Source organism: Mustela nigripes, chromosome 2 (assembly GCF_022355385.1).
Source record: "Mustela nigripes isolate SB6536 chromosome 2, MUSNIG.SB6536, whole genome shotgun sequence".
NCBI lineage: Eukaryota > Metazoa > Chordata > Mammalia > Carnivora > Mustelidae > Mustela > Mustela nigripes.
Window position 1 is genome coordinate 52372027 of NC_081558.1, and position 23526 is coordinate 52395552.

Consider the following 23526-nt stretch of genomic DNA (forward strand, 5'->3'; position numbering starts at 1 on the left):
GCGCGCAAGGTGCTCGGCGCGCGCAAGGTGCTCGGCGCGCGCAAGGTGCTCGGCGCGCGCAAGGTGCTCGCGGGTTCCCGGGCCTTGCCTGGCTGAGGCGGCGTGGGCGCCCTGAGGGCCGGGCCCGCCGCGCGGCGTTCCCGTCCCCGCGCTGGCCGGGCCCGGCCCCTCAGCTCCACCCCCTGCTTCCCCCTCCCGCCCGCTCGCGCCTCCTGAAAAGCCAGCCCGCCCGGGGCGGCGGCGCAGAGCCGGGCCCGGCGCACGAGGCAGCCAGCGCGGCCATGACGGCGGAGAAGGCGCTGCCTCTGGGCAATGGGAAGGCTGCCGAGGAGGCGCGGGAGTCTGAGGCGCTGGGAAGCGGCGGCGGCGGCAGCGGGGGCGCGGCGTCCGCGCGGGATCCGCGCGACAAGCGCGACAAGGCGGTCCACGAGCGTGGCCACTGGAACAACAAGGTGGAGTTCGTGCTGAGCGTGGCTGGGGAGATCATAGGGCTGGGCAACGTGTGGCGCTTCCCTTACCTGTGCTACAAGAACGGAGGAGGTGAGGCGGCACGCGCGACGTGAGGGAGAACGGGGAGGGGAACTCAGCCCGGTGGGGGCGGGGAGCAAGGGGGCGAGCGCGCGACCCCGCCCGCGCCTGCGTGTAGCGGGACCCTCAGGGGAATGCCCTCTGTGGGCCACCTGGCGCGGGAGCATTTCCCAGGGCTAGACTCACCTCTCCCAGGGCGCATGTGCACGCACCTCTTCGCACCTGAATGTGCCGCCTGCTGGCACGCGGGGACTTGACAGCCAGGTGTGTTCTGCAGCAACTTGAGATGGAGGCCTAGGCTAGGAGCCCTTGCTTTTTGTACCCGTATCACTGTTAAGGAGGAGAAAAACCCTTTGATCCTTAGCTTTCCTCACTGGAAACCAGCATGAAGGAAAGGGACTCTCATCGTGATCTGAGTAGGCTCAGGTTTTGAGCGCTTACTGAAATGCCAGACTCTGTAACAAGCTTTACCTACATCATCTCCTTGCATCCTTAAAGTCATCTTTGCGGGCATTGGCGTACCCATTTTGCAGATGAGATACAAAGGTTCAAAGAAATAACCCTGTGAGAAGTAAAGATGGGATTCTGCCACCAAGGCCTTGTTTTAAACTGGTATTGGACTGACAACAGGGAAAACTTTAAGTTGGGGCATTAATGTTTGATTACCTGCCCAGTCTTTCATTTGCCCTTAAGGCCTTCACTAGGTCCCCTTCCTGGCCCATCTGGTGGAAACATTGGCCCCAAGCACTTCCTTTCACTAGTCTCAGAGCCACCTAAGACAAATAGCAACAATACTGATTTAATGTGTAGGAGATACTTAGAGGTATTGGAGTAGGGAACAGGGAAAGGAAGGAGATGAGAGAGTCTTTCCTAGTGATGTGTCCAAGTCAGTTTGGTGGTGATGCTGCAGTGAATCCTCAAATCTTTCCACTCAAGGACTTTAGGAGCCTCCACCTATCATATTTGCAGGACAGAAGGCGGTGCATGGCAAGGGTACCTTGTGATACCTTCTTGGGCACAATTTCTCTAAGGAAAAGCCTGTGTCTATGCATTCCTCTCTCTCCCTGCTGTTCCCCTGCTCCTCCAGCAGATCCCCAGATTCCACTGAAGGTGGCTCAGAAGTTGGCTGGCAGGGACCACACTGTTAGGTTGCGTGGAGCTGGACTTCCTGTGCGAGCAGCTGCAGGGACAGTGAGAAGGGTACTGCTTGGCCCGGGCCCTTTCTTTGGAGACATTCACTCTGAAGGCACAGGCTGCTCCAAGCCTGCTCTGCACTGGTAATGAAGTGACCGCCGGTGTTGGTGGCTTGGCACGAGAGAGAGAGAGAGAGGGAGTGGCCTTGGAGACCCGGAATGTGCCCTATGGCCTCAGCTGTGAGTTCTGCCTCTGCAGATTCAGCCTTTAGTAGCTGCCATGTCTTCTGAGAAACCTGTGGAAACCCTTTAGGGTAGTCCCAGGCAAAAACTGTTTTAACACCTTTTTTTAAATACAGGAAATTATTATGCCAAAACCAAATGCATGCCTAAAAGGAGAAAACAGAGTAATTTGGGTTAATTACAAATTCTGCACAGATTTAAAAAAAAAAAAAGGTGTAGTGAGCAAAGTTTAAAAATTAGTTTTTTTTTTTCTCTGTAATTTGCCAAGAGTCTCCGTTAGGTACACAGATAACCTGATTTAATTGAGCTAGTTATCTTAAGGATTGCTAGTTTTGTGAATACATAGGCTAAAAGTTTTTCAGAAAGTGCCACCTGTTAGGTTCTAGAGGGTTCACAAGTATACTACAATGTATTAGGGAACCTACTGCAGCTTGTTGTAAACACTTAGATTTATGTTCAGCAAACAGATCCTCTTGTTCCTTCTCACACACTTTTTGCTTCTGATAGAGTTGGGGTATCTGATTACCAACTGCTTGCCTTTTTAAAAAAAAATACACAGTTCTATTCATAGATCCTAACAATAGTTTAATGAATTTCTTTCCCATTGTGAAACTTTTAAAAAAGTATCTTGCCCAAAAAAGCTAAAACCCTTTCAAAATCTGGTAGATGCTGTCCTACTATCAGGATTGATCGAAACTGTTGTTATTAATTCTAAGGTTAAAGAGACTTCATTTAGCAAAAAGCAATTTCAGTTAAAGCCTTCGTTTGTGAGATCAGATGGTGGGCAATAGCATGTGTGTTCAGGCTTTGTTATTAGATGGGTGAGAGAGAATGAGGGATTTGAAAAAAATCCCTTTCTGGTTAAAATAGCTCATGTTCACCTCAGTTATTTAATTTGTTTCACAGAAAAGCCCAGGCAATGGGTATTGTGTGTATCAAGATAGGAGCCCTAAAGCTTATGGTAGTCTTTTCTCAGACTGATTCAAAGTCAACTTTTCTTGAATAGATAGATTCTTACAGCAAACCCCTTATAACTCAGCTCCTTTATCTGACTCTCATGTGCTGGGGCCTGAGGCTGCTTATTGCACATCTCCTGGAGAATGCATCTCCTAATGAAAACATTCTTTTTGTAGATTACTTCCAAAGTAAATAAGAAGAAGGGGTCACCCTTACCTCGCCTGTTGAGGTTACTTTAGAATACAAAAGGACAATGTAATGTTCAGAAAGGGAATTGATTTAACCTATGCTGTAGGGTGAAATATATAAACACAGAATCAAGGAAAGAAAACACTTTGACATTATCATCTTAGATGTACATTTCTGTGAGAAGAGTGGTATAGATATTGATTTTTAAAGCCCCATTTTACAGATGAAGTTGAGGATGGGAGATGGGAGGTAGATGTACAAACAGCACAGACCCAGGGCCATATTTTCTGACTCAAGGTGTGGACTTGACTTTAAACTCAGAGAACATGTCTCACACATAGGAGGTGCTTATTAAAGATTTCTTTTGTCAAACTTGAAATAGTAGAGGCAATTTTAACCGCATTCCCTTACTTTGCATCCTTGTAGGGGCGTTCCTGATTCCCTACGTGGTGTTTTTTATTTGCTGTGGAATTCCTGTTTTTTTCTTGGAAACAGCTCTGGGACAGTTCACTAGTGAAGGTGGCATTACATGTTGGAGGAAAATTTGCCCTTTATTTGAAGGTAAGCATTGAGTTAGAAAATGAAGTGGTTCCTGAGTGATGTCAGTCTGTGAAAAGTAGCTGAGACTGTTGTAACAAGGTGGAGAGAGATACAAATCATTCCCTTTGTTCTTTCAGGCATTGGCTACGCAACACAGGTGATTGAGGCCCATCTAAACGTGTACTACATCATCATCCTGGCATGGGCCATTTTCTACCTGAGCAACTGCTTCACTACAGAGCTTCCCTGGGCCACCTGTGGGCATGAATGGAACACAGGTATGGCCCCCAGGGAGGGTCTGTCTGCTGGTGCTGGGGGACTTGGCATTGGGGGTATGCCCATATCCTGGAGATCAATCAGCCTTTGGCCTTTTGACATGAGTCCAGACTCCACTGAAATTGGAGGTCAGTTCTTAACTGGGTCTGGTTTCATTCTGTGGGTTGCAGCCCTGAGCCTGAGCTGAGCCCTGGCCCAGGAATTGGCACAGGTAGTGGAATGGTGATGTTCTTTCCTCACTTTGCCTAATATAGAGACTGAGCCCTGTGCAGGCAGGTATGAGGGGGTCAAGCTCCATTTCCACCCCTGCATTTCTGGATATCAGATTTTCCTCTCTAAAATGAAGGGGTTAGACTAGATTAAGGGTTGCAAACCAGGGGCCTACACACCATTAGGTTTTTGATCAGTGATCAGTGAATTTAAAAAATGTATCTCGTTGACAAATTTAAAAACCAGAAGACCTCACATGAAAATCCAGATTTCCAATTTCTCTTGAAAAATTAAAAAAACAACCTGGCAACAGCAGACCCACATTGCCAAATTCTTGCTTGGCAGCAGTTCTGGGGCTAATAAGCAGTTGTCTTTGGATAACACCTCTGTCCTCAATTTGGCCACAGTCTCCACTTAGTCCACATTACATATTTACTTTACCTGTCTAACTCAGGTAGATATTTGAATTTACCACTCTCCTACTCCCTCGAGTGGATAACTTTTTAGATTACTTTGGATTCTAATGTGCTGTTGGCTTTTCAATTTGTCCATCCTATTAAGATTGAGTCTTATAATCCAGGGAAGGCAAATAACACGTTCAATCCCTATCTGACGGCCAGGTTCAGAGCAGACATCACCAATCGATTGTAGACCTCTTCCCTTTTTTAATCTTGTCTTGGCCTCAGAACCCTTCTCCACTCTGCTCCAGGGAGCCACTGCCTTTTGACTGGAATCGGCACACGTGCTTTAAGCTATTCATCATCTGTGTTATAACCTGTGGTTAGGTTGTCTCTGGAAGTGGTCTGTCATCCTAAGATACAGTAAGACTGGGTAGGATGTTGGTTACCAGCAGAAGGAACAGTAGCAATTAGGCCTAGGAAGTGCTGTGAAGTAGCTTCTAGTCCTGCATGACTTTATCCAGCTCCCATTTTGTAGAGGTCTCTTATTGTAGAGGTCTCTTATTGTCTCTCTTTAGGGTCGTGGTTCTTAACCTTTCTTTGGCCAGGGATTTCATTGGGATGTTTCTCAAATTAAAATTCAAGTGTATACTCTAGAAGGCCTATGAGTCCTCCATGATAATTTAATTCTGTGTGTTTATTTTGAGGACACTCTAAAAATATGCACCCATGGATTCTGTGCATAACCATCTTATAACCAAGGTCAGGCAGGAGGTTGCAGTGCCTGGCTGTGCGTGTTTGCAACTTAAGATTTGTTTTTGATAAATAGGATGGTGGCCAATGGAGAAGACCAGAGAGATTTAATTTATAAATGGTGCTTCAGTACTAAGTGAAGTCCAGTTAAGAATGTAGCAAACTCTAAGAATAAGGATGTTGCGCAAGTGTGACCAGAAAAAAAAATGGTAGTAGCATTGAATCTCAAGTAGCCAGTGGAAGAACAGGCAAGCAGAGCTCCATAGACCCTGCCTCCTCCCTGTTGATTCCATTTTTCTGCTGGGAAGTCCATTTAACTTCATAAAATGGTATTATACTACACATCGATTTTATGCTATCAATCTGAATTGTCTTTTGTAGTTGATACTTAATGTATAAACTTAATTCTGCTTTTATAGTTGTATGATTACCATAATACTATAATCACTCATTTATTTGTACATAACTAAATGTCATTTTAATAAAAACACCTTGTCCATGTCGGATGTCTGAGAAATTTTTTTTACTCTAGGGGGGAAAAAAAACCCTTGTTTTAGAGACTGATCAAAACTAAGGACTCCTCTCCCTGGATAAAGGCACAAGGGCACCTATAATCTCGGGTTTTCAGACTCTTTTCAGGACTTTGTGTACCCCACACCCATCCCCCTCTTCAGAAGATGATGAGCAGGAAGGAGGCCAGTGATCAGAGGACATTTCCCCAGCAGACTGCGAACCTGTCTGCCCCTGGTTTGTAGCCCCCTTTCGCTAAGAGTGTGTGAACACTGTTGATGTGGTGAACATCAGGTATAGGAGGGCTTCCTGCTCCAGAATTCACAGATGTAGCTGGAGAATTTGCTCATGTGTGAGGAGAGAGCAGTACCTGACTGGGCAGAGCACTGGCTCTATGCAGACTCTGTTGCTGGGTACAGGGCCCCTGCAGTGAATGGCACAGCTGCCCTCAGGGAGTTCCCAGTCTGGCTCTGGTTCCCAGTCTGGCTGAGGTGGCTCTGTAACCAGGGGTGCTGTAAAGAACTATGGGTCCCCTGGTGGGGAACAGAGCTGGGTGATGACCATAACAAAGCAGCTGACTCCCTGGTCTGTCTGCAGTTGGCTGGTGACTTTGTAGAGGAGGGAGAGGGTATAGGTGCAGGTCCGTTGACTATTTCTGGCCCTTAAGGTTCTCCTTTTCAAAATAAAGGGAGTTGGAGAAGGTGGTTCCTTGGAGGGCCTTTAAATCCTAATTTTCTTAGCATTTGAGGGGAGGGAGATTGAGTAAGTCTTCCTGGAGGAGGAGGTTGATCTGGGCCATTAAGGTTCAACAGTTGGATGTTTTTACCTGAAATTCGAATCCCCCTTGGTCATTAAGTTTCATGAAATAAAGAGACATTCAACAAAACTTTCCTTGGACCAATGGATCAATTGAGGGAATGGTGAAGAAAGCAGAAATCCTTTACACATACAGGCTCATGACATTTCATCCATTTATCATGTCTTTATGAGGCAGCTACAATGTTAGTGTTCTACATGAAGGAGAACTCAGTCTCAAATGCATTATTATCCTAGTGACCCCATGACTGACACAACTCCTTTAGTCCCGCCATTCCTGTTGGGGCCACTAGGCAGGACAGAGATGCCATGGGCAGGCCTTCAGTAGAGAAATAGAAAAGAGAAAGCAAGGCAGGAAGGAAGAGTTGGATAGGACGTATGGAGTGGGACTGAGAGAAGGTGCCCTGCCCCCCCCCAATTTTGCTCCTGTTCTAATCTGACCAGACCTCTCTCTTAAACTGACAAGTTATTGATCTCCATCCCCAGTGTTCTCTGAGGCATGTTTGCTTGGAGCGGCTAGGTAAAACCAGCTGGTTGCATCATCAAATCTGAATGTTTCCCAAGGTCCAGCCCTTGCAGAGGTTAATCTTCTATTTCTTGTCTTGTTTCCACTGTAGAGAATTGTGTGGAGTTCCAGAAACTGAACATGAGCAACCACAGTCATGTGTCCCTGCAGAATGCCACCTCTCCCGTCATGGAGTTTTGGGAGTAAGTGGAAAATGATTTGTGTCCCTTGGCCTGTGAGGCCTCTGTCCTGGTTCTGCTCAGTTAACGTTGCCCCACTCTGGGAAAAGCCTGACCTCTTCTTTCTTTGGCTTTGCTCGTGCTAGCTTCTGTGGGCATTTGACGGCTTTGGAGATTTTAGAGGTTTCCCAAAGAAGCAGCTGAGAGAAACGATTTTTTTGTTCTTTGATGACCTGTCAGCATGCCTGGTTGCTTATTAGGGTAAGAAACACTCGTAAAATGATAGTTAAAAAAGAGGCATTTTTAACGAAAGAGGAGACAACGTGTTTGTAGTAACCTAAGTCAAAACTATAGTCTGGAAAGCAGAAGTCTGGGTGGGGGACAGGGGGGATTCATTTTCTTTCAGTAGCTGAGATGTCATGCTCAAGGGAAGCAGATCAGCATTGATGGATAGAGGTTATAAAGAGGCTGGTTTCAAAAGTGCTTAAAGCAAGAGCTTAGTTTCACAGCACTATCTGCAAGTACTTCTGAAGCTTGTGATCACCCATCTCTGAAAGTGTTCAGCTAGTGGAGGACCTCTAATCATTGTTGGGGAGGTGTTTGAATCTACCCACATTATAAGCAGTAATTGTGTGGATGGTCATTTTTCTTCATCAGCCTTCCAGAAGGGTTTATGACCTGGTGGTTATAGGGCTGCCACAAATGGTTATAGAAGCTGTTCACTGCACAACCCTAGAGGGCATTATTTATATAGTGAAATGTGTGCTCCAGAATTGTGCATTACCAACATGCATAACAGGACATAGTGGCTCTGACTTAGCATCTTCTGAGTAGAGGTAGGAGGATCCCTTGTTCCAGGTACTGAAGAGACGCTTCCTCTCTGAGTCAGAGGTTGGGCTAAATGCTTTTGGAGGCTTTCAATCTGAAAAAAATATGGTTTTATTCAAGAACATCCCTTACCTTAATCCCTAATGCTTATTATAAGTAGTGTAGAGGGCCAGTGGTTTTATGAGTGATTTTAATTCTCTCCCCAGATACCATTTATCTCCTTCCCTCTTTAGCGGTCACGATGCTGAATTTAGACTGAGCATTCTCAAGTTTACACATGATGTGTGTGTGTGTGTGTGTGTGTATCTCACACACATATGTATATACACATGATATATTAATATATAATTATACATTTTAATAAGTAACCATGTAAGTTTGTATAAAGTTATGTTACATATAAACTATATGCTAATAATATGTTATATATTCATCTCCCAAATAGTGCCTAGACCTTTCTTGCATATTTAAAAATTTCATATTGATGGTGTACATTATTTATATTCTCTCACAACTTTGTTTCTTTGCTCAGTATTGGTTTTAAGATGTTCCCATGCTGATACATATAGGTTTGGTTCATTAATTTTTTTCTGCCGTGTAGTATTTCAATGTATAAAAAGACTACATTGTGTTTAGCCAGCTCCTCTTGATGGGGATTTAGACTTTCTCCTGTTTCCCACTGTTACTACGCACACAATAAATGTCTTTTCCATGCTTCCTTGTTTGTGTGAATGGAGGTTTCTAGGCGGTATACCTAGTAGTGGAATTGCTAGTAGTAGGGTGCATGCATCATGGGTTTTATCAGATAATGTCAAATTGCTTTCTGAAAGGATCATTCTGGTTTACTTTCTAAACAATAGTGTATGAAAATTCTGCTGTTCTATATTCTAGAAGCACTTGGTCTGGTTGATTTTTTTTTTTTTTTTTAAGTTTTGAATCTTAGTATTTTAAATTTACATTCCTCTAATTACTTTCGTGTTTTTTCCTCTGTTTGGGTTTCTCATCTGTGACCTTCTTGCTCATATCTTTTTCTCCTTGGATTGTCTTTTCTCATGGGTAGGAATTCTTGATACATTCTAGATATTAGTATCTTGATACATTCTGAATATAAGTATGCTGCAAATAGCTTTTCTTACTGTGTGGCTTTTCTTATTTGTTTATGGCATACAGGAGTTTCAACGTTATTGAAGTCAAATTTGCCAGTCTCTTCTTTTTGGTTTGCATAATCGGTATCTTATTTAAAATGTATTTCCCTACCCCAAAGTTGTAAAAATCTTCTGTATTTCCTTCCAAGAGTTTTAAATGTTTTATGTTTTCATATTGAGGGATATAACCTACTTTGAATTTTATTTTTGCATATGATGTGATGTAGGAGTTCAGGGTTTTGTTTTTTTTAAAAAATATAAATTATCAGTTTCTTCAGTAGTATTTCTTTTCCCTATTGATTTGTAATGCTGTCTTGCATATATAGTTCTCCTAAAAGTACAGGTCTGTTTGGGGCTTTCTGTTCTATTCTGTTACATTTTCTCTTTGGCTAATTTTATGTTAATACCTCACCTGTACTTTAATTGTAAGCCTGGAGATAGTAAGTCAAGTCTCTCAGTTTGTTCTTTTCCAAAATTGCCCTCCAAATTAATCTTAGATTCAGCTTTCAGGTTAAACAATAATAAAGAAAAAAAAAAAAACTCCATGGGGATTTTGGTTGGAAGTATATTGAATTTATAAGTTAATTTGAAGAAAATTGACATCTTTGTGATTGAGCCTCTCTATCCATGAACATGGTATAGCTCTCCATTTATTTAGGTTTTTCAAAATGCCCAATACAGTAGTATTACTTAAATGTTTGCAGACTAACAGCACGAGAATCACTGGGTTAGACATGCAGATTCTCTAGTCCTCCCCAGACCTACTGAGTCATTGTCCCAAATATAGCATAATAAGATGTGTGCTAGAGAGGAGGCTACTGTGGTGGGTAGGCATGTGTGGCCTTTCCCAGCCCTCCAGGGCCATGATTTCCCAGAGTAATGTCACAGAGACTTATTTTTGACCTGCACATTTGAGGATCTGTAAAACAGGGTCTCTATGCTTCCTCAGAGAACCCATCCTGAAACCCCACACTAGACAAGATCTCTGTGTAACTTACCATTGTTTTGCACCATTTATTTCCTTTGTAATATATATAGAAAACCTTAATTAAATCATTTTTTGTGCAATGGATTTGTTTATTGTCTGTATTCCCCAAAAGGTAATCCTAAAGCAACACCTTATTTGGCTTTACTTACTACTGCTGATCTATGGAAGACCCCCCTCCCCCCAGTGAATATTTACAGAATGGATAGATGAATGGGAGCAAGACAGGCAGGCAGTATTTTCTGCATGAAGAGTCAGAGTGGGATCTGGCAAGAACTCATCCTGTCACTAAGTTGCTCACCCAACAACACTGATTACTTCCAGGATCTCTTTGTAATATCCCTATCACCTACTTTGTAATATCCCTATCACCAAGTGGTGGGAGGAGACAGCTAATTTACATACTCATGTGTAACTGGACCTTTTGGCTTTTCACTTGGCCATTCCAGATGAAAGTCTATCTGGACTTTTTTATGAGAGAATAAACCAGTGGTTCTAGTTTTCTCCTAGACTGCGTCTGTACTATATGTGCAGTGTTGAATTTTATGTCCTAAAAGTACTTAAAAACTGGTGTGACACTCCGCTTTTCATAAGATGCTTTTGTCAGCTCTAATTCATCTTTTCTCACAGATGAGCTTAGAACAGAGACTCTGTGAGATATTCATAACATCCTATGGAAAGCTGTTGGGGCCACATAAATTTGAGAAGGGCCAAAAGCTGTGCTCCTCAGCAAGAACATCTGTTATCTTTGATTAACTCAAATTCCTCAACATATTTTCCTGTGGAATCATTTGGAATCTTTCCCTTCCTTCCCGTACTGCGCCCCCACTCCCGGAGTGCTAGCAGTCCACAAAACACATACTTCGCTGGGAAAGAATTCTTCCTTAAATTCAGCTGACAGTTGACTTCTGGGGCTTTGGATAGAGCATGCCTAATTCCTTGCGAGTGTGACAGCTCTTGAAGTATTGGATCAAGTTTCCTCAGAAGCATTTCTTCTTTGGTTCTTTTTGCTGTTTCCCTGTGTGGCCGGCACACAGATGCCTCCCCTTGGTTCAGGTCTCACATGTGATCCTATTGCCCTTCCTCGCTGACTCTAACTCCAGGGACCTCATTCAGGACCACACCGCTTGATAAAAATAGACCCTCAGCTACCTGCCTGTTCACTCATTCCACAAATGTCTGAGCTCCTGGTGCATGCACATAGGAAGGACTATTGCACATTTGGGGGAGGCAGAAGCATGGGATACAGTTCTAGTGCTCTAGAAGCAGAGGGGAGACAAGCCCCTAAACTATCATAAAATCAGTAACAAGATATTTGTTACTTTCCTGCCCATGACTGCCCATGGCTTCACCTTGACCTTGGACGCCTGGCCCAACCTGATCCTCTCCACCCCATCTTAAAGGTTCATTTCCTTTTTCAGTATATAAATTGTTGGTTCAGGCAGTGAGAACAGTTCTGGCCCTGGGTCAGTCTTGGGTTCTTGCTCAGGCAGGAGGTCTAGGGGGCAGGGGCCATTTGTCTTTCTGATGTCAGATTTCAAAATTAGGCCATCCTGGTTTTCTTAATAACTTATTATACATATGGTATCTGAGCATTTATCTAAATATGTTTGTAGTTCTAAATGTTAAGTGCATGTCCTCTGGTGGGATCAAGTACTGTCAAGCATGTATCTAGCATCATGATATCTGGTGGGCTTTGGTCTTTCTTCACTTAAGGCCTTGAATCCTATTGGTCTGCAGGTTTTCAGCAAGTCCATGTTTGCTGTGTATGCAGTTGAAATCACTTTTGCACGGTGTCCATTCAACTAGCATTTGTTGAACACATACTGTGTGCTGGGCCTAAATTAAGCTCTAAGAGTTTTCAGTTCTATATCTTTATTCAGGAGGATGAGGTCTTATCGTCCTGGTTTATCTTCACTGGATGAGTTTTTAAAATTATTTCTAAATCATTTTGGCCACTTGATTTTCTTTGGATACAAATTCTGGGAGGCAGAGGAGCTGGAGCGAAACCCTGATTCTTTCTGTGGACCTAGCGCCCAGCCCTGCCTCTCTCTCAGACTCGTTCCCCTTACCATTGCCCTCCTCTGCACCGGCCTTCTTTCTGTCCTTTGTATGTATTTGTCCCACACTCAGTCACAGGCTTTTGTTGTTCCTTTTGTTTAGAAGAGTCCTCACCTGTTCCTTGGGTGTCTGGCTCCTTCTCATCCTTACATCTTAATGCAGATGTCATTTGGGATGCCCTCTCCGACCATCCCACCTATATCAGCACTTAGCTTCTCTCAACCACATTTCTGTTATTTTGTCTACACAGTACTTACTGAAATTCCCTTGTCTTTGTTTATTTGTGTATTTTCTCCCTCCCTCCATTAGAATATAAGCCCCATGCCAGCAAGAACTGGCCTTGTTTGTTCCCTATTGTTCGGCCAGCATGTTCTAGATACTTAATAAATATTGGCTGAGATGGATGAGTGGAGGAGGGAATAAATGAATGAATGGATGTTTCTTAACCCCTTGGAGGCAGGTGATCATGATAAAGCCCATCTGCAAGCCTGAGATGATGATTGAATGAGTCCTCACCTATATTGACCCCAGGATAGCTTAGGTCCTTTGGAAAGGGTTGAATGCAGAAAGAGAATATTTGTGATTGATGTTCTTGTTTGTGAGATGGGGATTAGTCCTGTTCCCTGCCTTGCCAGTTTCTCTGGATCACTGTGAGGATTAAAGGAGAATTTTCATGGGTTGTAAATGGGGTGCCTGAGTTAGCTCCTGGTACTGAGGCTCCATGGCCTGTTTTGCCCCTACCTCTGCAGGTATGGATTCATGGCAGATCCTTGTGCAGAGTTGGCTTGTATGTCTGAAAGAGCCTTTGTGTCTCCTACTGAAGGGTCAGAAGTGCCTCCCAGACCCTTTCCCTAAGTCAGAACCCAACATCGGGTGGCACTGTCTACTTCTGCTGGTTTGGAGAATCCCAATCCCAATGTATTACCCCCTTTGTGTACACAGTGTAGACTTCAGCCAGCAAGTTCTAGAACCCAGTTTAAGTCCTCACTTCCTCCACTAGCACAGCATTCAACCCAAGGCAGCTACCCTCCTGAGTCTCCATCTGCTTCCCTGAAAATGAGATGGTAATAGGACCTAACTCTCAGGGTGGCCAGGAGCATTAGATGAGATGAGGCCTATGTGCTTTCCATGTGGTGAGTACTCAGTATGTGGTAGCTAATTTTTACAAGGAAGCTATCATTCAGCTCTTTGAAAGCCTATGTGGATTCTTTTCAGGATTCTTAGAGAAGTTTCTTCAGCCTGGTCTGTTTACCCCTCAGAGTGGACCTGAACAGCTCCCAGTGCATTTACTTTACTTGATTGTTCTTTTGACACTTTCGGAGAATCTACTGGGTGCTGGGCACCTTATCAGTAACTAGAAGATCTCCAGAATGCTATCTGTCCTGAAGAAGCACATAGCTTAGTGGAGGAACCTGGAAAGTAAACATATAATAATGAGATAAAATAATTTTTTTTTGAAATATAAAGCAACAAATATTTGTAGGATGGTTGCGTTGAGCTAAGATGAGGAAGCCTGGATGCCTGGGCTTTGGGGAGGTTTCATAGAGCTGATGAGGCTTAGTAGGGTTTTGCAGGGAGAATAGAAGTTTATGTGTTTGCCAGTGGAGTGAGTGAGGAGCATGCCTGGTGGAGAAAATAGCACAGGCAAGAACCCAATGACCTGAAGCAGTATGTTGAGGCTTATAGACTTTACCTAGTAGTGTCCATGCCTGTGGATACTGGGGAATGGTGGGGGCTTTGCTGAGGAAGTAGGCAGGGCCAGAACATGTAGTCAGTCCCAAGTCTTTACTGAGTACCTACTGTATGTCGGGTATCATTGTGGGTTCTGGAATACAGCAGGAACAAAACCAAAGACATGCCTGGTGGAGTAGATGTCACAGACAACAAGGTAGGCAGAAAGTATTAGGTTCAGTTAGGATTGGTCTGCTGGAGAATAAGCAAGCGGGGAGCATGAGTGTCACAGGATCAGGGAAGGCCTCTTGGAGCAGGCACCTGAGAGAAGGGAGGCAGGCAGCCTGGTGGATATTGGGGATGAGCCTTCGAGTCAGAGGAGTAGCAGGAGCCGTGACCCTGCAGTGGGAGTGTGTTGGAGGTGTTCGGGGAAGAGCAGGCAGCCAGGGAGACTGGAGCCAAGTGTGAAGGACTTTGGTGCCTTTCTAAAGGGTTTGAGGGGCACCTGGGTGGCTCAGTGGGTAAAGCCTCTGCCTTCGGCTCAGGTCATGATTCCAGGGTCCTGGGATCAAACCCCACATCGGGCTCTCTGCTCTGCAGGGAGCCTGCTTCCTCCTCTCTCTCTCTCTCTGCCTGCCTCTCTGCCTGCTTGTTATCTCTGTCTGTCAAATAAATAAATAAAATCTTAAAAAAAATAAATAAAGGGTTTGAAATCATCCCGTGGAATGCCTCCAAAGGCCATATCTGTGTGATAACAGGGTGGGATCTGGGAGTAAGACAGATCACCCATGCTGCCAGGTGGATGCAGGAGGCGGGAGGCAGGGGTCATGGGAGCACTTTCCTGGTCTAGGCACATGAAACTGAAGTTTCTGCATGGAGAGAGGGCAGGAGTTGGGGGGGGGGATGGTGCCCTTACCTATCAGGAAAGATGGGTAGAAATAAGTCTTATGGGGATGAAGGTAATTCTGCTTGGCCATACCATGCCCTGGGAGAGTAAGAGAACTTGCCCTTCTGATCCGTTAATGCCTCCCACCTACCCACTGGCACTAAGATGCCTACTACCTGCACATATCCTTGGTGGGCTTTTTCTGATGAGGGCAAATGGGAGGCTCTAAATTTGCCTGGACTCTCCCAGCTTTTACATAGGAGTGGAAGCCATCCTAGCAGTAACCCTCAGTGCATTTGCTTTGTCCCCAAAATCCCACTTCTGGAACTTTATTCCACTGGGGTGACCATGCTAGTTATGAACAGCAGGCCAACAGCAACAGCGTTTGTGATCATTTAAAAAAAAAAGGGACACATGTAAAAGGTTCTTAACTATGATACTGATTAGATAAATTATGGTATTTTTGCAAGAACTGCTAAAAAGGAATGAGCAGAAAATGTATTGATACGGGAAAGACCTCTAAGGTAAAATTAATTAGAAAAAGCACAGTGTAGAAAGTTGTATATAATACCATAATTATAAAAATATATGTATATACCTTCTTCCCATAAATTTTTTTCTGGAAGGATCCACAGGAAGCTGTTAACCATGATTTTCACCCAGGAGTGGGATGGAAGGCAAGCAAGGATGTTGAAAGAGATTTATTTTTTGCTTTATACTTTTTTGTACTATTTGAATTAAAAAAAATTAAAAACAAAAGCATGATTATTTCATAATTCAAAAAAAGAAGCTTGAGGAGTTACTGAATACACTGTAATTTATTACAATGATCTCTCCTGAGTGACTAATCCCAATTACAACTTTGGTTTCACCTTACTAGTCATTATTTATCTATCTTACAAGTCATTTTTGTTAACATTGTCTCATTTAATTTTATATTGGCCCAGCAGATTGGTAGAAGAAAAAAAAATATCCATTTTTCCGTTAAACATCATCTTGGAGAAACTGAGGGATTGTCCACCTCGTATACCAGAGCTCAAAACTCTCAGCTCCCACTGCCCCCAGGCAGCCCTGGTTTTTCCAGAGGGCCCTGCTCTGGAGTGTGCATCAGAGGGAGCAGCTGTCTCTCCTTACAGGTCCTTCCCCCAATGGACTGAGGAATTCCTTAATTCATGCTGCTCAATCCTCACTGCCAGGGAGACACGAGGGGCCCTGAATTAAGGAGAGCAGGGAGGAAGTCCCCTTGAGATGTACAAGGTTTTGCCACACCAACCTCAGTGCAAAGGAGCTGGCCTGGGCAGCTCTTCCCCGCCCTCAGGAGATGCACCAAAGCAAACCCGAACTGGCATTTTGTGTCCTCTTTATTGTAATTATTTAACATTTCACTGATTGTAAAGTAGTGAGTGTGGTAAGTGATTCAAACACAACAGCTACATAAATGTGATACTTTTGTGTATCACATATTAAATATGTGTTTTCACAGGTTCAGGCTGCTATAGCAAAAATACCACAGACTGGCAACAATTTATGTCTCACAGTTCTGGAGGCTAGAAGTCCACAGTCAAGGTGCTGATAGATTTGGTGTGTTGTGAAAACGTATTTCCTGGTTCATAGACGGCTGTCTTCTCACTGTGTCCTCACCTAGTAGGGGGGTAAGGGAACTCTCTGGAATTCTTTTATAAGGGTACTAGTCACATTATTAGGACTCTACCCTCATGACCTAATCACTTAACAAAGACCCCATATGCTAATACCATCAATTTGGGGATTAGGATTTAATGTAAGAATTTAGAGTCTGCTGTAGTATGTTCCTCCTGGCCCCTCCCCCCAAGAAACAACTATTAACAATTCAGAATCTCTTCCTGCCAATATTTCCCTATATATTTAGGAACATTTTTACTTTTCTTTTTGCCATGTCTATTGAAGGAAATCAGTTCCCAGGTTCAGGAATTTAGATCTATTAATAAAGGTCAACTCTCTTTTACAGAAGTGGGTTCTCCAGTGAACACTGGGATTTCCTTATTGCAAAAGTAGTTTGTGTTTTGTTTTGTTTTGTTTCTTTTTTGTTTTTTTTGGCAGAAAATATAGAAAGTCTGTTTAAGTAAAAGAAGGGAAAAGAGCACACCCAAGAGGGTTTCCATTTCCACATTGCTGAAACTCAGAGGGATTACTTGCCAAAGGCCACTGTTGGGACTCCCTTGTTTCCATCAGATCCACCATGGTAACCACCCCTGAAGCAAGACCCAGGTGTCCCATTCAAGGAACAGCAGGCAGCTCTCCCCCACTGCTAGAAATGGAGGCCCAAGTGCGGGGGTGGGGGGGGGGGGGCTCATCCCAGCTGTGAGCTATTTGCCCTCAGTTGTCAGCACTGGGGTGCCAGCTTGCAGAGAGCTCCTGCCTCGAGAAGGACCAGTTTGTAGCTCTGCTGCTGATGCAGTCTAAACACAGCACTGTGAGCAGAGCAGAGGATAGAGGCCTGGCTCATATACAGAATTACAGAAATGCTCTTTAAAAATAACAGTGATGCAGTATGGGGATGCAGAGACCTGGGCTTTGGGTCCAAACAGCAAGAATCTGAATCCTTTTGCTTGCATTTATTAGCCTTGTGTTCATTACTTAAATCTCTCTGCAATTCATTTTCGTTGCCTGCAGAATGGGAGCAGTAGTATTTGGGCTTAGTAAGTGCTGAAGAGCTTGATCTGCTCCTATGATCTTTTGTTGATTGGTGGAGTAAAGGTATTTGTATATAAAATCAGCCAGGAGTGTATTTGTTTTCACAGAAAATGTCTTACACTAAATAATGGGAAGTTGCAGTTTACAGAGCCAGAAGAGCTTTGTCTGAGGTTCCTTTTATGTCTTGTTGAGTACAGCAAGGGAAGGAAAGCACTGGCTGTGTGCGCCGCCCCAAGCATGCCCTCTCGCCATGCTATTTCAATTTAATCCACCCATCCCCCGGATAAATGGTGTGGCATCACTGTGGGGGTCCTCCTCCTACAGAGGGGATTCTGAGGCAGCGAGAGGTTAGGGTCTGGTCCAAACTGCCTCTCTCGGCAAGCCAGAGGCAGTCCCGGGCTGAGAGCAGATCTCTCCAGTCCTCCCTGCGTCACTTCACCCCTCCGTGCTCCTCCTGCCCATGTCTGATATGCCAGCAACTGCCTGTTCTATCACGTAGCAGAATTCTCTCTGTAGGCTGGTGGACTGATGCTCTTGAAGGAATAGTTTTTAGCAGATGGGGAGATATAATTGATGTAGGAAGGGAGAAACTAACAGGGGAATGAATGAAGAGAAAGCTCTGGAGCCCAGCCAAAACAAAATAAAATTATCTTCGGGGTTCTTTGTTGGATTTCAAGAGGTTCCTTTAGGAAAAGGCTTGAACCTTGATTTTAAAAGAATATTGTGGTTTCCAGCTGAGCCAGGTATTGTGTGTGACCCTGGTAGACTCGGATGTGCTATGATGACAGATGTAAATTGATGCAGGCCTCCAGCGTATGGCCCTGCAGCTGGTGGCATGGGCGTTCATAAATGACTATAGGCACAGAATAACGCATAAGTTAAGGACTGTTATCAAATCTTAGTGCATTATGTCTAGTCTAGACGCACACCCTCTTGTCTGCCCTACACTTCTCCTGGAAGACATCCAGGATGGGGAAGAAGCACCAGAACTGGAGGACATGTCCCTCCCACTTACTGGTGGGGCCCCGGGCACGTGATCTGAAACCTCTATTCCCTTATTGGTGAAATGGGTGTACCTGTCCCAGGCCTCAGGGTGCAGTCCATGTGAAATGACGGGCATGGGTAGTATGTAACTGGCCAGTGGAGTGCCTCTCACTCCTGCATCCAGCCTACCTGCCACCCCCCCACCAAGGATAAGGTGACATTCAAAGGATGGAGATCTCCTGGAGGGAGACACCGGAGGTGGGAGCAGGTCCCCACTCCCTACTCTGGATCTCCTTAGTCACCAAGGACTTTTCCTGATGGCATGTGTGCCTTTCCTGCTTGCAGTCCCTCCATGGCAGGCAGTGACTCCTTGCCAACCTTGACATAGAACATCTCAGAGGGGCCAGGGCTAGCAAAGATGGTCAGACTCCATCAGAGCTTTTGGTGGCTGATGATGCAGAGGTGGGGTACTGTGGGAACCCATGGGATGGGGCTGGAAAGGCCTGGGCAGCAGGTTAGGGCTAGGCAGAGTCCTGGCGAGGAGGAGAAAGGCTCAGGAATTGGAGGGTCCTGAGACCCCAGCCATGGGTGGCAAGGTCCTCTCTACTGCGGGGGATCCGTGTGACCCGTGTGAGGATGGACTCTGTTAAGAACCAGTGGGTTTCCAAAAACTGTGGCAGCCCCTCTGCTGCTCAGTTTGTCCCTTCTGCCCTTCGCCTCCTGACCAGCAGTACCTCTGTTTTACATCTCTCCATGAAGTACAAGTGTTGGGAGCCTTCCCCGAGTTTCAATGCTTTAACAGTCCCTTCTTCTATACTCACTCTTCTCTTTTCACCACCTTCTACTTCCGTGGGTCTCACCCGCCAGCAGTTGCAGCACAGGAGGCTGGGGTGCAAGTTCAGGCTCTGCAACTTGCAGTCTGTGATCCAAGGGGAGGTCAGTAATGACAGGGAGCCTCCGTTTCCTCTGAACAGTAGGAGCAAAACAAGCTCACAGACACAAGAGTACCAGAGTGTTCTTCCAGCGCATGTTCTGTGTCATGCTAGCAAGTAATACTTTGGAAAGGCAGAATGGTGGCAGGGGACACTTCCTTCCTAACTTCTTAGTAACTGACATCTTGTTTACATGCCATACACTGCTCCCCCTGTAGGTGTGCAAGTTGGTGATTTTGAGTAACTGTCCGTTATGAGATCCTCACAATACTGGTTGAGAACATTTCCAGGACCCTCTTCAGGGCTTTGGTACCCATTTGCAATTCATCTCTCCTCCCACCTCTGTCTTCAGGCCACCACTCCTCCACCTCTCTCTGGGTTTGCCTAGTTAGGACTTTGCATATAGATGGGCCATTCAGTGTGGGTCCTGTGGTCACTGACTTCCTTCACTTAGCATAATGTTTTCAAGATTCATCCATGTTCTGACATGGATCACTATTTCATCCCTCTTTGTGGTTGAATAACATTCCATTTTATGGATATCCCACATTTTGTTTATCTATCAGTTGATAGATACTTAGGTGGCTTTCAGTTTTTGGCTATTATGAGTAACCTAGGGGTGAAATCTCTGAGTTCTATGTTGAGTTTCTTTCTTTCTTTCTTTCTTTCTTTCTTTCTTTCTTTTTAAAGATTTTATTTATTTATTTATTTGAGAGACTGAGATCAGAAGTAGGCAGGGGTGGGGGGGAGGGAAGCAGACTCCCTGCTGAGCAGAGAGTCCAATGCGGGGCTGATCCCAGGACCCTGAGATCATGCCTGAGCTGAAGGCAGAGGCTTAATCCACTGAGCCACCCAGGCGCCCCTTATGTTGAGCTTCTTAGGAAATTGCCAAACCATTTTTCAGTGTGGCTAAGCCATTTTGCATTCCTACCAGAAATAAATATATGATGTTCCATTTCTGCACATCCTGGAGGACACTTGTTATTGTTTTCTTGATTACTGCCATCCTAGCAGCTGTACCCTAATGGGTGTGAAATACTATCTCATTGTGGTTTTAATTTGCACTCTAATAGGGAACACTTCTGAGTAAACTTGGGAAACATTGGGTGAATGAGAACTGTGAAGGTGTCTTTATTGCAGGAATTCTCAGAGCCTTTAATATTCTTATGATCATTGAGACTCTCAAAGGAGGGCTACAGTGTACATCATTTTCTCCAGTGAGGGCCTGGTGTGACCTGAGAACTTGGAGTGATTGAGGGATTAGTGTTCTTTGGAAAGCATTAGCCTAGGACAGGGGTCTGGAGACTACTGACCAAAACTCATTTGCTGTTTGTTTTTGTGAAAAAAAAGTTTTATTGGAAGACAGCCATACTCATTCATTTATAAATTGTGTGTGGCTGCTTTCACACTGCAAGAATCGAGTTGCATAGTTAGGACAGTGACCTTATAGCTTGCAGAGCCTAAAATATTTATTATCTGGCCCTTTAGAGAAAAAATTTGTTGCCCCTTACCTAGGAGTGCCTGGTGCAAGTTAGGTGCTTGCTTAACCTTTAAATGAAAGGAGGGACTGACCCTAAGGGTGAAGAAAGCACTTAGTGAAGTTTTGTATTATTTGAGCAGGTGCTTAAAGGACCTGTGGAGTTTTTATAGCTTGGGAGAATTGAGAATGACATTCCTGGCAGAGGGAACAGCAGGAATGAATGGTATAAAGTAGAGAAGTCAGAGTGTGTTTGGGGGCTGGTGAGGACTTCTTCTTCACCTACAGGGATTTCTCAGGCCAACTTGGGTCCCTAGTTGTATTCCCTGAATGACAAGGTTCTGGCCTATCTTCCCCATGACCAGACAGTGGGTCCAAGCTCTGCCTCTAAAGTTGAACAAATGTGGCTTCAGCCTTCTTGGGCATGCAAATTTGCATAAGCCATAGTTTTCTCATATGTGAAATGGGAATAGCGGTTGCATTCCCCTTGGGAGTAAACATGAGGGAAAGCCAAGCTTTTACATCCCCTGGGTAGTGAGCTCTCTGAGGGCAGAATGCCCTGCTTTCCTCTTCCTTGTGGCTTTAGTCCTCAGGGTACTCAGCATAGCATAGAGTTTGCACCTGCTCAAAGGTTGCATGCTGAGGAGGCCTCATTTTCTTGATAAGGGGGTTCCTTGCCCTGAGGCTCCAGGGGGTTTTAGGACTCCTGCTAGGGGCTAGAGGAGTGAGCCCCATATGCAGGAAGAGCTGGGGGCTGCTCTTCTTTCTTCCCAGAGAAGTGACAGCAGAACCCTGGAGGCAGAGAAGTTCTGGAGGGGGCAGGGAAAGCACATTTGTTTTGGTGATGGGCCCTTTTTTGTTTGTTGCTTGGGGAGACCAGAAGGGAAGACCAGCAAGGCTATTTATAGCCAGGCCCCTCAGTGCCAGTTTTTAGGGCGGTCTCTGCGTCCCTGGCAGCGCTTCCTCTGTGGCAGGTTAAAGAAAGGTGATGTGTTTGCCGGCTCCGGCTCTGTGCTGGACATTAAGATGAGGCCTCCCCGACTGACCAGCCGTGCTGGGAGCTGTTCCCACACAGTCTCTCCCAGGCTCTTTGGGGGTGGGGGAGGGGGACCTGGCTGCCTGCTCCCTCTCTGCTCTCCTGATTCAGACCATTCCTGGCTCTGGAAGCTAGGGAAGCCCCAGGTGTGAGGCTCTTTCCTTCTCACTGGACCCAGTCTGTCTGAGTATGAGACACTGAGAAGGGAGTGATGCCTGAGGACTAGATTTAGGATTCCAGCAATTTCCCTAGGACCCTGAAAGTTGGAGGAGGGCCCTTGAGTGAGATGCCTTCTCTCCCTAGGTCCCTTTCTGAAGACAGCAGTTGGGGGATGCAGGATGGGCTCCAGAAGAAGCTGATTTCAAGTCCTAATCTGGGCAAGGTGCTTTACCTCATTTGGCCTCAGTTTCCCCATATATAAAATGGGTCTAATAATCCTCAGCCCTTCCTCACAGGAAGCACTGAATGTAGGTCTGTTAGTGGCATCTGCCATTGTCCCCTCCACTGCCAGCTCCTTCCCAGTCTTCTCCTGACAGTCTCTTAATAAGGATGGTTTGTTTTCAAACTGGCCTCATGGTTTCCCCAATTCTTTCCTTCCTGTTCCTATAGCAAATGGTAACATCTCTACCAGCATGTTCTTTCTTTTAGCCCGCCCCCTTCTCCCTTACACCCTATCCCATCCTGTGTTTGACCCCATCCTCCCTTACCCATTAACTACCCCACTTGCACCAACCTGAGAACAAAACTGGCATAGCAAAACAGCTTTTGTACTCTGTGGGACCTTTTTAGCTACCACAGCCTCTGATCCACAAGAGCCCAACTTCCTCAAAGAGCTACCTCACCAGGGTCCCATCGTGTATCTGCTCCACACCCAGAGCAGCCTGAAGTCTGTCCTGCTCCCCGCCCACAGCAGCCTGAAGTCTGCCCCACAAGGACCCTCTCGCCTTGCCTCAACCACACCTTCTGGTTGCAAATCCCGCAACACTCTCCCTCTCACCAGACTGCCCACCAGCACGTGGCAGATGGGCTGCTTCCCCTTCTGGAATGCCCTCTGTCTCCAGGGATACCCCCTTTTCCTGTTGCTCCCCTGCCTTTCTGCCTGCCTGCTGCAAGAACTCCTCCCTTCCTCTTTCTGCGCTGTGAATGCTGGGGTTCTGGGAGCTCCATGGCAGGTCCTCTCCCTCCTCCAGCTCTCCCCAGGCAGCCTCATGCTCTCCCAGCACACCCTGAGTTCAGGTCTCAATCTCATCCCTGCAGCTCTTTTCAGAGCTTTACAGCCAGAGCCATTGCCTCTGGGCACTGCAGCTTCCTGGGTGTTCACAATCCTCAGAATCATCTTGTCTAAAAGATCGATCCTTTACCACCACCTCCTCCTACCTGCTCAACCTCCATTCCTGCTCAACTAATGACCCCACATCCAACCAAGTCAGCGGAGACCTCCCTCTTCCCTGTTACCTGCCGCCTGCTGGCAGTCACTTTGTACCTGTGCACTTTTCAAGTCACTTATTCCTTCCAGGACCATTCCCCTACCTTGGTCCAGACCCTCCCCCTTTAGTGACTAAACTAAGGGAGCCCTGCCCCATTCTACCATTACTGTCCATTCTTCCCACT

At 45.5% G+C, this 23526-nt stretch overlaps 1 protein-coding gene across 1 annotated transcript in view; it reads left to right on the forward strand.

Moving 5' to 3' along the window:
• Positions 1 to 212: 212 nt before the first annotated feature.
• Positions 213 to 23526, forward strand: part of SLC6A11 (solute carrier family 6 member 11) — a 129412-nt gene continuing 106098 nt past the window's right edge. Inside the window, exons 1-4 of the mRNA XM_059390333.1 lie at positions 213 to 540; positions 3477 to 3611; positions 3728 to 3868; positions 7171 to 7261. Of these exons, the coding sequence (XP_059246316.1) occupies positions 282 to 540; positions 3477 to 3611; positions 3728 to 3868; positions 7171 to 7261 (626 nt within the window). The 5' untranslated portion in view covers positions 213 to 281. The remainder of the gene's footprint in view (positions 541 to 3476; positions 3612 to 3727; positions 3869 to 7170; positions 7262 to 23526) is intronic.